The sequence below is a fragment of the Schistocerca americana genome, chromosome 10 (assembly GCF_021461395.2).
Source record: "Schistocerca americana isolate TAMUIC-IGC-003095 chromosome 10, iqSchAmer2.1, whole genome shotgun sequence".
NCBI lineage: Eukaryota > Metazoa > Arthropoda > Insecta > Orthoptera > Acrididae > Schistocerca > Schistocerca americana.
The window spans coordinates 152,357,206-152,371,510 of NC_060128.1; the positions used below are offsets into that span (position 1 = coordinate 152,357,206).

At 44.9% G+C, this 14,305-nt stretch overlaps 1 protein-coding gene across 1 annotated transcript in view; it reads left to right on the forward strand.

Annotated features, from left to right (window-relative positions):
* The window catches only part of LOC124552318 (organic solute transporter subunit alpha-like), a 62,028-nt gene that overhangs the window by 12,707 nt on the left and 35,016 nt on the right, over positions 1–14,305 (forward strand). The window contains exon 2 of the mRNA XM_047126591.1: positions 5,628–6,533. Coding sequence (XP_046982547.1) covers positions 6,401–6,533 — 133 coding nt within the window. The 5' untranslated portion in view covers positions 5,628–6,400. The remainder of the gene's footprint in view (positions 1–5,627; positions 6,534–14,305) is intronic.

The following is a 14,305-nucleotide window of genomic DNA, read 5'->3' on the forward strand; positions in this document are numbered from 1 at the left end:
TGATGTCCTTAGGTTAGTTAGGTTTAAGTAGTTCTAAGTTCTAGGGGACTGATGACCACAGATGTTAAGTCCCATAGTGCTCAGAGCCATTTGAACCATTTTTTTGAACCGCAGTGTTGACCGTCTAGGCATGGTTGGGCTACAGAAACACGAGCCGTGTACCTTCTTCCTGGTGAACTGACTGGAACTGATCGACTGTCGGACCACCTCCGTCTAATAGGCGCTGCTAACGCATGGTTGTTTATATCTTTGGGCGGGTTTAATGACATCTCTAAACAATCAAGTGGACTATGTGATACAATGAAACTTCCTGGCAGATTAAAACTGTGTGCCCGACCGAGACTCGAACTCGGGACCTTTGCCTTTCGCGGGCAAGTGCTCTACCATCTGAGCTACCGAAGCACGACTCACGCCCGGTACTCACAGCTTTACTTCTGCCAGTATCTCGTCTCCTACCTTCCAAACTTAACAGAAGCTGTGAGTACCGGGCGTGAGTCGTGCTTCGGTAGCTCAGATGGTAGAGCACTTGCCCGCGAAAGGCAAAGGTCCCGAGTTCGAGTCTCGGTCGGGCACACAGTTTTAATCTGCCAGGAAGTTTCATATCAGCGCACACTCCGCTGCAGAGTGAAAATCTCATTCTGGAAACATCCCTCAGGCTGTGGCTAAGCCATGTCTCCGCTATATCCTTTCTTTCAGGAGTGCTAGTTCTGCAAGGTTCGCAGAAGAGCTTCTGTTAAGTTTGGAAAGCAGGAGACGAGATACTGGCAGAAGTAAAGCTGTGAGTACCGGGCGTGAGTCGTGCTTCGGTAGCTCAGATGGTAGAGCACTTGCCCGCGAAAGGCAAAGGTCCCGAGTTCGAGTCTCGGTCGGGCACACAGTTTTAATCTGCCAGGAAGTTTCATATCAGCGCACACTCCGCTGCAGAGTGAAAATCTCATTCTGGAAACATCCCTCAGGCTGTGGCTAAGCCATGTCTCCGCTATATCCTTTCTTTCAGGAGTGCTAGTTCTGCAAGGTTCGCAGAAGAGCTTCTGTTAAGTTTGGAAGGTAGGAGACGAGATACTGGCAGAAGTAAAGCTGTGAGTACCGGGCGTGAGTCGTGCTTCGGTAGCTCAGATGGTAGAGCACTTGCCCGCGAAAGGCAAAGGTCCCGAGTTCGAGTCTCGGTCGGGCACACAGTTTTAATCTGCCAGGAAGTTTCATTTCAGCGCACACTCCGCTGCAGAGTGAAAATCTCATTCTGGAAACATCCCCCAGGCTGTGGCTAAGCCATGTCTCCGCTATATCCTTTCTTTCAGGAGTGCTAGTTCTGCAAGGTTCGCAGAAGAGCTTCTGTTAAGTTTGGAAGGTAGGAGACGAGATACTGGCAGAAGTAAAGCTGTGAGTACCGGGCGTGAGTCGTGCTTCGGTAGCTCAGATGGTAGAGCACTTGCCCGCGAAAGGCAAAGGTCCCGAGTTCGAGTCTCGGTCGGGCACACAGTTTTAATCTGCCAGGAAGTTTCATATCAGCGCACACTCCGCTGCAGAGTGAAAATCTCATTCTGGAAACATCCCCCAGGCTGTGGCTAAGCCATGTCTCCGCTATATCCTTTCTTTCAGGAGTGCTAGTTCTGCAAGGTTCGCAGAAGAGCTTCTGTTAAGTTTGGAAGGTAGGAGACGAGATACTGGCAGAAGTAAAGCTGTGAGTACCGGGCGTGAGTCGTGCTTCGGTAGCTCAGATGGTAGAGCACTTGCCCGCGAAAGGCAAAGGTCCCGAGTTCGAGTCTCGGTCGGGCACACAGTTTTAATCTGCCAGGAAGTTTCATATCAGCGCACACTCCGCTGCAGAGTGAAAATCTCATTCTGGAAACATCCCTCAGGCTGTGGCTAAGCCATGTCTCCGCTATATCCTTTCTTTCAGGAGTGCTAGTTCTGCAAGGTTCGCAGAAGAGCTTCTGTTAAGTTTGGAAGGTAGGAGACGAGATACTGGCAGAAGTAAAGCTGTGAGTACCGGGCGTGAGTCGTGCTTCGGTAGCTCAGATGGTAGAGCACTTGCCCGCGAAAGGCAAAGGTCCCGAGTTCGAGTCTCGGTCGGGCACACAGTTTTAATCTGCCAGGAAGTTTCATATCAGCGCACACTCCGCTGCAGAGTGAAAATCTCATTCTGGAAACATCCCCCAGGCTGTGGCTAAGCCATGTCTCCGCTATATCCTTTCTTTCAGGAGTGCTAGTTCTGCAAGGTTCGCAGAAGAGCTTCTGTTAAGTTTGGAAGGTAGGAGACGAGATACTGGCAGAAGTAAAGCTGTGAGTACCGGGCGTGAGTCGTGCTTCGGTAGCTCAGATGGTAGAGCACTTGCCCGCGAAAGGCAAAGGTCCCGAGTTCGAGTCTCGGTCGGGCACACAGTTTTAATCTGCCAGGAAGTTTCATATCAGCGCACACTCCGCTGCAGAGTGAAAATCTCATTCTGGAAACATCCCCCAGGCTGTGGCTAAGCCATGTCTCCGCTATATCCTTTCTTTCAGGAGTGCTAGTTCTGCAAGGTTCGCAGAAGAGCTTCTGTTAAGTTTGGAAGGTAGGAGACGAGATACTGGCAGAAGTAAAGCTGTGAGTACCGGGCGTGAGTCGTGCTTCGGTAGCTCAGATGGTAGAGCACTTGCCCGCGAAAGGCAAAGGTCCCGAGTTCGAGTCTCGGTCGGGCACACAGTTTTAATCTGCCAGGAAGTTTCATTTCAGCGCACACTCCGCTGCAGAGTGAAAATCTCATTCTGGAAACATCCCCCAGGCTGTGGCTAAGCCATGTCTCCGCTATATCCTTTCTTTCAGGAGTGCTAGTTCTGCAAGGTTCGCAGAAGAGCTTCTGTTAAGTTTGGAAGGTAGGAGACGAGATACTGGCAGAAGTAAAGCTGTGAGTACCGGGCGTGAGTCGTGCTTCGGTAGCTCAGATGGTAGAGCACTTGCCCGCGAAAGGCAAAGGTCCCGAGTTCGAGTCTCGGTCGGCCACACAGTTTTAATCTGCCAGGAAGTTTCATATCAGCGCACACTCCGCTGCAGAGTGAAAATCTCATTCTGGAAACATCCCCCAGGCTGTGGCTAAGCCATGTCTCCGCTATATCCTTTCTTTCAGGAGTGCTAGTTCTGCAAGGTTCGCAGAAGAGCTTCTGTTAAGTTTGGAAGGTAGGAGACGAGATACTGGCAGAAGTAAAGCTGTGAGTACCGGGCGTGAGTCGTGCTTCGGTAGCTCAGATGGTAGAGCACTTGCCCGCGAAAGGCAAAGGTCCCGAGTTCGAGTCTCGGTCGGGCACACAGTTTTAATCTGCCAGGAAGTTTCATATCAGCGCACACTCCGCTGCAGAGTGAAAATCTCATTCTGGAAACATCCCTCAGGCTGTGGCTAAGCCATGTCTCCGCTATATCCTTTCTTTCAGGAGTGCTAGTTCTGCAAGGTTCGCAGAAGAGCTTCTGTTAAGTTTGGAAGGTAGGAGACGAGATACTGGCAGAAGTAAAGCTGTGAGTACCGGGCGTGAGTCGTGCTTCGGTAGCTCAGATGGTAGAGCACTTGCCCGCGAAAGGCAAAGGTCCCGAGTTCGAGTCTCGGTCGGGCACACAGTTTTAATCTGCCAGGAAGTTTCATATCAGCGCACACTCCGCTGCAGAGTGAAAATCTCATTCTGGAAACATCCCCCAGGCTGTGGCTAAGCCATGTCTCCGCTATATCCTTTCTTTCAGGAGTGCTAGTTCTGCAAGGTTCGCAGAAGAGCTTCTGTTAAGTTTGGAAGGTAGGAGACGAGATACTGGCAGAAGTAAAGCTGTGAGTACCGGGCGTGAGTCGTGCTTCGGTAGCTCAGATGGTAGAGCACTTGCCCGCGAAAGGCAAAGGTCCCGAGTTCGAGTCTCGGTCGGGCACACAGTTTTAATCTGCCAGGAAGTTTCATATCAGCGCACACTCCGCTGCAGAGTGAAAATCTCATTCTGGAAACATCCCTCAGGCTGTGGCTAAGCCATGTCTCCGCTATATCCTTTCTTTCAGGAGTGCTAGTTCTGCAAGGTTCGCAGAAGAGCTTCTGTTAAGTTTGGAAGGTAGGAGACGAGATACTGGCAGAAGTAAAGCTGTGAGTACCGGGCGTGAGTCGTGCTTCGGTAGCTCAGATGGTAGAGCACTTGCCCGCGAAAGGCAAAGGTCCCGAGTTCGAGTCTCGGTCGGGCACACAGTTTTAATCTGCCAGGAAGTTTCATATCAGCGCACACTCCGCTGCAGAGTGAAAATCTCATTCTATGTGATACAATATCCACAGTCAAAGTCTATCTTTTGGAGTTCTGGGAACCGGGGTGATGCAAAACGTTTTTTGATGTGGATATATCTAATGAGAGAAAATTAACCATCCTTTGACGTTTTTGTAAAAATCGAAATCACCTCAATAAAAAAATGCTTCTCGTCCGCCACTTTTAAACAGTTTTGCCTCACACTTTTTTGTGAATACATTCCAAACAACTCTAGGTATGGGTTTGAAAAAATAATGATTTTTTTCAAAACTAAAAAATTTGAAATGTTCGAAAAAATATTGTATAGCAGATTGGATTTACCCACTAAATTCAGGATGGCAAAGTATGTTATGAATTAAATTGTCAGCTCCCTCAGATTTTTTAAGATACGGTTGAAATTTCACCGATGCCTCTCCTTAAGTTACCAAAAGACTAATATGGGACTGATAAACCTATACTTAAAAAGAAGGAATAAAAAAGATTAAAATTAAACTGTAATAAAAATTAAAATTATTGAAGACGTAATATGGGTAATCCAAGTCATGTGCAATACAGTGATGCTACTGCACATACTAGGAAAACATTAGTGTGTAAACGACAATGATATTAAACGTTAACTAGAAAGTACGACATGGATAAATCTTACAAAGGCAGCGTCCATGGACGATTAAATAAACAAACTGAAGATGGATAGAAAGAGGAGGGAGGGGATTTGGAGAGAGGGAAGGGGGAGGAAGATAAGGTCAGAGAGGGGGCAGAGGAGTTGGACAAAGAGAGAGAGAGGAGGTGGAGGAGGAGGTGGTGATGAAACAGAGTGTTGAGGAGAAGACTGACAGATAGGGGTGGGAAGATGGGATGGACAGAGAGACGCGAGGAGGAGGAGCTGTGACCGTGCATGTATCAAATGTGTACGCAATCGAAGCCTTGGGGAAAAATAAAGGAAGTCTTCCGTAAAGAACTTTTTTCTTGAAACTTCTTGGCAGATTAAAACTGTGTGCCGGACCGAGACTCGAACTCGGGACCTTTGCCTTTCTCGGGGAAGTGCTCTACCGACTTTTTCTTTTTTTTTTTAATTCTCCTTTCCTTTGTTTTCGTTCGTTGTATGTGCTCGGGGCGGACGTCGTAAGACATCCGTTTAAGTTCGTCTTTGATCGGTTAACTCAGTTTTTTTATTACAGAGGGCTGCTAACCCTCTGCGAACACGCTGAGCTACCGTGCCGGCATACCGACTGAGCTACCCAAGGACGACTCACGCCCCATCCTCACAGCTTTAGTTCCGCCAGTACTTCTAGGAACTTTTTTCTCGCTTGTTCACTCTTCGTTTCATTATATGAGCAAGTAAATAGATAATCATACGACGGCCTCGTCGCCTGTTTCTCTGTTGCAGACAGGAGCTTTTGGTGCAGTGAACGTCCAATATGGCGTTCCCTAAAAGTAGGGAATCCGAAAGTACTTTGGATCTGGGTTTCTCGAGAAAATCTGCTGCTTGTTTCGTGACGTCAGACACCAGCGACAGCCGACGTGAAGTACAAGTGCGCCGGCTGTGCTGTCGGCATATCGACCTCTCCTGTCCTCATTTCAGAGACGCCAAATTCAGACGCTGCTAACAAAGCTGGCAGCTGAAGCGTATGACGCTATTCCAGCAGGCACAGAGGACGACAAACGGAGGTATATTTAAAAACTGAGCAGCTTACTGCCAACATGCAGCCATTAACGTATCTTTGGAGAGATTCAAGTACACGTAAAATATATTCTCATCTGTTTGTGTGTGACTAAGCGTGTGTCATCAGTGATCACTGGTGCTGGAACTATTCTACTCATATAAGTGAAGCGTCGATGTGTGAGTGATAAGAATCTTATAGCTATCTCCCCAGTGCATACTACCTCAAAGGAATCTCATTATCAACCGTTCTTCACGAGTACCTGTCCAGAATCCTACTCGGGAAACAGTCTTTAACATTACAGGTTCTGGAGCATTTTTGGTCTCGTTATTCCAGTTATCCCTGTATGGAAAATACTCAGGACGGGTACCTAAGACGTTAGTGTAAAGTGTCACGAAGCTTCCTGAATGTGCGTGTGTAGTGTAATGAAGTGAGTAACAGAAGTGGCGACTGGAAACGCGGATGCTGTTGTCCAGGATCCGGCCGAGATCTGTCCAACATGAGCAGAGACTTCCAGTCGGTGAGCGAGGTGGCCTGGAGCGTCCGGAGGGACGGGCTGCTGGAAGGCCCTACTGATAATGACACCGACTGCGCCCACAGCCAACTGCCCTCTGTCAAGGACTACTACACAGGTAAGCAACTCCACGTAGCTCAGAAATTCAAAGACACAAAGCTCGGAACGAGTGATGGTCAGTCTAAGGGTGGGCCTAAAGACTTTATACAATTATCAATTGTATTTTACAAAAGCTACAGAAATGACACTACTGGCCATTAAAATTGCTACACCAACAAGAAATGCAGATGATAAACGGGTATTCATTGGACAAATACATTATACTAGAACTGACATGTGATTACATTTTCACGAAATTTGGGTGCATATATCCTAAGAAATCAGTACCCAGAAGTTATGTTGTCTGGTCACAGTTGAATTCCACCCAATGACTTCCTCCCTCCCCTTGCTTCATGGATGTCTGGAGCAGACATGTTTAACAATAATGGTGATAAAATGTAGGTATTTTGTGAACGTCTTGTTAGCACTTGGTTCTACAGAGAGTATGTAAATCATCCGGTCGTAAGTGTTGGTATAAGTAAAAAGACAAAGTCCCTCTCTGCACCAGTTCTAAATGTTTACTTTACTCTTAATGTTCATTAAAGGCAAGATAGAAACTTGAATAAGGACTGAAAAATATTCAGCTGTGGTCTTACTGAGTTCACCATCCTATTGATCAGAATAAAAGATAATTATTTGAAAATGAAGCTTTGTGTATGTAGCAGATTGAGTAATGTGTGAAGACATGTTTGATTTGTAACAGCTAATAACTAAGGCTATTTTTATCTCGGTGTCTCAACAACCCAACAACCTTTCTAGCCTATACGTTTTTAATAAACCAACATTAAGCTGCTTTAAATTATTCTGCTTTCACCTGTTTCAAAGCAGGTGACAAATATTGTGTGGTTAAACTTATCCTCCAGTTGCCTTTTAAGTACCCATAGTATTATGCTGTATTTGTGTATCCTGCAATGCACTGAGGATATTTGCTTATGCGGATATTGCCTTCCTCATATCTACTAAAAAATTAAGAAGACAACTCTAAGCATTGGTAAGACATACAGCAGGTCTCGTAGCCATAATATGTGATAAGCAGGCATCTTCCACAGCTTAAGCAAATTTTATGTTCAGGGAGAAAAAGCTAATTTAACAGGTATAGACAGTACACAAGATAATGTGTGTGTAACAATGATGGAAATCCACAGATCAAAAAGTATGTAACATAAGGGTAACGAAGAAACTTACCTACAGATGATTGGTGCATGGCTCACAGAAACATGTAAAAGAAAACAATTAACAATGGCTTTCGAGCTCTGAAATAAGACGCTCGGAGATATAAAAATGAAAATGCCAGTGCTGTTTTACAAACAAACATGCGAATCAAATATATGTACCTTCTCTGTAACCTGAATTCCCGTACCAGAAAGATTATGGCAATACAGAAGCAAGTATTTTCCAGAGTGTGCACTATGTCTGAAGGGTTTAAATAAATAAATAAGTTGCTGTTTGTGTAGTGTGGACATTTCAAACAGTGATGTGATATGATAAAATTCATGTAGTCCACATGTTTTCCTTGCTGAGATAATGTTTTTAATTTAGTTTACTTAATAACTATCCCAAACACTGTAATCCTATAAGGGACTATCAAATCTGGAGAAAACCCACACACATTGTGAGAACACATTACAGTCCACAATCTGGCCGATAGTTATGATTGCTGCCAATAAGCGAGTAATGAGGCTAAATATACTTCACAACATGGTGCTGCTGAGCCTCACATTCTCATAGTGTAGTGGTTTCAGGAACCAAAAATTGTGTGTGTCCTCCATACATGAAGTGAGAATTATTTTCTGAAATACAGATGGATTCCTCCAGCATAAATCAAATCAAAAGCACTGTTAGCTACACCAACTAGGCTTTCCAGTTATGAAGTCAGCAGTATATGTAGATCCATATAGGTACTATTTTTGTAGTATCCACCACTGCCAATGTCAGCCTATGCAAGTGTCATCTCAAAATAAGCTGTTTTCTTCTATGCTGCAGAATGCACTCAGAGGTGACTTGAATTCTGCTCTCTTCTGGAAACTGAGGTTTTGTGTTCCTTTGCCTGTCGTTCATCTCCGACAGTCATTCCAATTCCTTTCAAAGAATGTAATTTTTATCATACTAGAATTATATGAGAAAATTGTGTGGAGTTTTGTTAGTGCATTGTACAGAACAGTGTCAGTTTTTGCTCCTTTTGTCTCATTTACCGTGTGTTATCATATGTAGAATTTAAATACAATTTTAAAAAAGCTATTCTGTCAGGAAAGACTGTGGAAAAGCTGAGTACTGAGCCTTAAGAAAATTAACAAACTTTCTTCATTGTTATTAATGTTCTGCTACACCATTTGACATCAGATGATAAGGAGATGGCAAACACAGTTTGTAAAAAAAAAAAAAAAAAAAAAAATTCGACTCGTTCCACATCATTACGAAATATCGTATTCATGATCCATGGAACTAGTATTAATCTAATCTAATCTAATTTAATCTAATCCACCTCTGGCCGTAATAACGGCCATGAAACGCCTGCGCATTGAGTGAAACAGAGCTTGAATGGTGTGTACAGGTACAGCTGCCCATGCAGCTTCAACACGATACCACAGTTCATCAAGAGTAGCGACTGGAGTATTGTGACGAGCCAATTGCTCGGCCACCATTGACCAGACGTTTTCAATTGGTGAGAGATATGGAGAATGTGCTGGCCAGAGCAGCAGTCGAACATTTTCAGTATCCAGGAAGGCCCGTACAGGACCTGCAACATGAGGTCGTGCATTATCCCGCTGAAATGTAGGGTTTCGCCGGGATCGAATGAAGGGTAGGGCCACAGGTCGTAACACATCTCAAATATAACGTCCACTATTGCGAACAAGAGGTGACCAACACGTGTAACCAATGGCACCCCATACCATCACGCCGGGTGATACGCCAGTAAGGCGATGACGAATACACGCCTCCAACGTGCGTTCACCGCGATGTCGCCAAACACGGTTGCGACCATCACGATGCTGTAAACAGAACCTGCATTCATGCGAAAAAATGACATTTTGCCATTCGTGCACCCAGCAGTGATGCAGCGTCAAGGGTAACCGCAGCCATGGTCTCCGAGCTGATAGTCCATGCTGCTGCAAATGTCGTCGAATTGTTCGTGCAGATGGTTGTTGTCTTGTAAACGTCCTCATCTGTTGACTCAGGGATCGAGACGTGGCTGCACGATTCTTCACAGCCGTGTGGATAAGATGTCTGTCATGTCGACTGCTAGTGATACGAGGCCGTTGGGATCCAGCACGGCGTTCCGTATTACCCTCCTGAAACCACAGATTCCATATTCTGCTAACAGTCATTGGATATCGACCAACGCGAGCAGCAGAGTCGCGATACGATAAACCGCAATCGCGATAGGCTATAATCCGACCTTTGTAAAAGTCGGAAACGTGATGGTACGCATTTCTCCTCCTTACACGAGGTATCACAACACCGTTTCAAGGCAACGCCGATCAACTGCTGTTTGTGTAAGAGAAATCGGTTGGAAACTTTCCTCATATCAGCACGTTGTAGGTGTCGCCACCGGCGCCAACCTTGTGTGAATTCTCTGAAAAGCTAATCATTTGCATATTACAGCATCTTCTTCCTGTCGGTTAAATTTCGCATCTGTAGCACGTCATCTTCGTGGAGTAGCAATTTTAATGCCCAGTAGTGTACAAATTTGTGGTTTGTGCCAAATGAAAGAATAAATCAGCAAGTTTTGGTTGCGGTGTCAATAAACTTGTTGCTCGAAAAATGTCTAATAGATATTCGATCACACACCATACGCTGGACACCATTCATTGCTAACACCAGTAACAGCATTTGTTATCTGTCTTCTTGATGTATCCAGATCAGCTACTTGCGTAGCGTAAACCTTGCCGGCCGCGGTGGCCGAGCGGTTCTAGGCGCTTCAGTGCGGAACCGCGCGACTGCTACGGTCGCAGGTTCGAATCCTGCCTCGGGCATGGATGTGTGTGATGTCCTTAGGTTAGTTAGGTTTAAGTAGTTCTAAGTTCTAGGGGACTGATGACTTCAGATGTTGAGTCCCATAGTGCTCAGAGCCATTTCGTAGCGGAAACCTTGTCCTTAATGTAACCCAACAAAAAGAAATCTAAAACCGTTATGTCTGGTGATCTTGCTGGCCAAGTGGTCGGGCCAGCACGCCCAAGCCACCTGTCAGGAAATGTTTCAATAATAAAATTTCGACAATATGATTCCCAGAGTGGTGGTGAACCATCGTGCTGGAAAATCGCTTCACGCTGCAAGTTTCTCAGTTGCAGTCCTGCAGGCTGCTCTAGCATATCCACGTACAGGTATCTGTTGGTGATTTTTCGACAAAAAAGACAGGCTGACTGGTAGTGTCTGTATTATTCAGTGTCTCTACCGTCTAATGATGTTAAAAAAAGGAAAGGGCATTGACTCTATTTTGCATCAAACGTGCACCACACATTCATTTTAGGGGAATCCTTTACGTGATCTGAGGCAAGGTGTATAGCTTCTGAACCCCATTTCTCCACATAGTGCTTGTTAACTTTACCTGATGTGTGGAAACTTGGCTCATCTGAAAAACAAATTCGTTGAAGACAGTCATTGCTGGTCTTGAACTGTGCCATTTACTCAGCTGGAAAAAGTTCCAATCATCTGGTCGTAACGTGGGTCTTATCTCTTCGCTCTGTTGACCTAGAAACCCCTAATTCACGAGTGCGCCGCAAATAGATTGGGAAGGGCTTCGTAAGAACGCCTGTTGCACAGCTCTGACATCTTGTTCACTGACCGATGGCCGCACTGTTCGCGGAAGATCCAACACACTGCCGGTCTGTTTAAACTTTACGTACCACACAACAGTATTACACGCGCAAACAAAGTTGACACCTGGCGCGGTGGCTCATGGGAGCGACCGTAAAGGCACTTCCCATTTAGAGTCGCTCCCATCAGCCACCGCGCCAGGTGTCAACTTCGTTCGCGCGAATAATTGTTCTCTTCCTATCATCGAAAATATCGCTGCACAGTAACAGATTTTGTCTCGTGATACCACAGACTACACTGCGCTCCTCGCATGACGCATCTTACAACAGCGATTGTAGTGCTCTCTATTCAGCTTCTGCCTGCAACAAAGATATGCAAACAAACCTGACGATTTATTCTTTCATATGTCACAGACCAAAATTTTCTAAGTTCTATTGTTTTCGTAAAACAAATATTCATAATTGTACAAAGACTTTAGGCACACACTGTATATTTATACTGTTTATACTATACTTGCAGGCATTGTTCCTTCATTTGCTACACCTGTGTTGTTTTTTATCGATAATAATAACTGTTACTGGCTTTATACGAGGTGCGACAATAAAGTGATGAGACTGTGGGAAAAAAAATGTTGCTTACCGTTTTAGTTAAGTTTGGTGTTGTCTCCTTCAAAGGTGTTCCCTTCTGATTGCACACACTTTTTCCAGCGCTTCTGCCATTGGTGATAACATTTCTGGAACTCATCTTCTGTAATATCCTCCAAGACCTTCGTCACAGCTTTTTGGACATGTTGTGTTGTTTGAAAATGGTGTCCCTTGACTGCTGTTTTGACCCTTGGGAATAGAAAAAAGTCGCACAGAGCGATATCTGGTGAATAAGGTGGCTGTGGTAGTACTGACGTTTGTTTTGAGGTTAAAAATTGCTGTACTGACGGAGCAGTATGCGATGGCGCATTATCGTGATGCAGAATCCTATTATCAGCAATGTTGGCACGGACACGAAGAACTCTTTTTATGAAATCTTTCTAAAATTTCTTTGTAGTAATATAGGTTAACTGTTTGTCCAGGAGGCACCCACTCTTTATGAACAATTCCCTTGCAATCAAAGAAGCACACAAGCATGCATTTCACTTTTGACTTTGACATGCGAGGTTTTTTTGGTCTGGGTGATCCCTTTGAGCACCATTGCGAACTTTGGCGTTTTGTCTCTGGATCGTACTGAAAAAACGAACTTTCATCGCCGGTGATAACATTGCTCAACTATTCTGGATCGATTTCCGTTTGCTCTAACAGATCGGCTGCCACATTTTTCAGTGTTTCTCGCTGTTGTGGTGTGAGATTTTTGCGGGCCATTTTTGCACAAATCTTTCTCATACCAAGATCTTCAGTTCTTATTAGACAAACCGTTTCTCGATTGATGTTCAGTTCTTCTGCAATCATTTTCACTGATAGTCTTCGATCAGATCGTACGAGTTCACGCACCCTGGCCAAGTTGACATCCGTCCGTGAGGTTGATGATCGTCCACTGCGGTCTTCATGTTCAACATTCGTTCTGCCTTCACTAAACGTTTTATGCCAACGAAGTACTTGAGCTCTTGACATAACCTACTCTCCAAAAGCTTTCCGAAGCTTACCGTAAGCTGTCGTTGCATTTTCACCCAATTTAACGCGGAAAGAAATAGCATACCGTAAGCAATATTATGCGGTTCCACTTCCGTGACGAGAGACACAAACACGTGTTAACTTATTACAGCACAACTCACGACTGAGCAGTTGCATCGATGTGCCGCTTGGACTAGAAGCAGCTTATAGACCAAGGTCAAAGATATTGTGCCTACACAAGCCTTCAGGGTTGCCACATCTTGCAAAGAAAACCAGTCACATTACTTTATTGTCGCACATTGTACAACTATGTTTTTGTTACGATACAGCAGTGGCTGTGTTCGTCAGAAGTACGTTAGTGTTCCTTTCGCATGCATTGCAACGTGCTTCTGAACAACATAGGCACTACAATATGATGAAGTCCTCGTCAGGTTACAGTCGCCAGTAAACAGTGACCAATTTTCGTCCAACGTGCTGGGCGAGTTCATTCGTTTGTGCGGAAGGGGAGGACGACAGTGTTTGGCGCCTTTCAGCCGGTCGCCGATGACAAAATCGAGGCGCACAACCTGCAATCTATCTCAACCGATTTTACAGAAATTATTTGGTAAAAAAAATTGATTTCTGCTGTACTTGTAGCTTTGTATGTCAGTTTCGTGATGATTGCCCATCATTTCGTTAATGGTCATATTTAATGGTGATATTTACATAGTAGTAAGACCCTGCGCGAAATTCGAAAAAGTTTTATGGGGGCTATTACGTTGCACTTCCTCTGTAGTTTAGAGGTTTTGAAGGTTTCTCAGTCGGCCGCTGTGGCTGAGCAGTTCTAGGCGCTTCAGTCCGGAACTGTGCTGCTACTACGGTCGTAGGTTCAAATCCTCTCTCGTGCATGGATGTGTGTGATGTCCTTAGGTTATTTAGGTTTAAGTAGTTCTAAGTTTAGGGGACTGATGACCTCAGATGTTAAGCCCCATAGTGCTCAGAGCCATTTGAACCATTTGAAGGTTTCTCAGCAGTGGTTAAATAGGCTTAACACATAATTTTTAGCATTTGGTCCGAAGTGCTTTACCTGTTCCACCCACACATCATCAACACCAGCCACCTTTCCAAGCTAACTGGCAGTAAGCGGGAGCGCCAAAGCTACTGTGTTTGGAAGCACCTCTTTAGCAGTTTGCTTTTGCGGATCTGAGTACACGTGCCCTGTCTGCTCTAGATCGGTACATACAGAGAAGATCGACATAAGCCTTAACAAAACCTGTAGCTTAGTCACAGAATGCATGAAACCCACTCTACAGGTAAAGCTCTACCAAGCTTCAGGTTTCAGCATCTCAAGTCTCATACAGTAGCTCATGATCTTATGCGCAGTTCAAAAAGACATTTAATGAGTGCCATCCTCTATATGGCATCCTTTGTGGGTTAAAAAGCCTAAAATCAATAT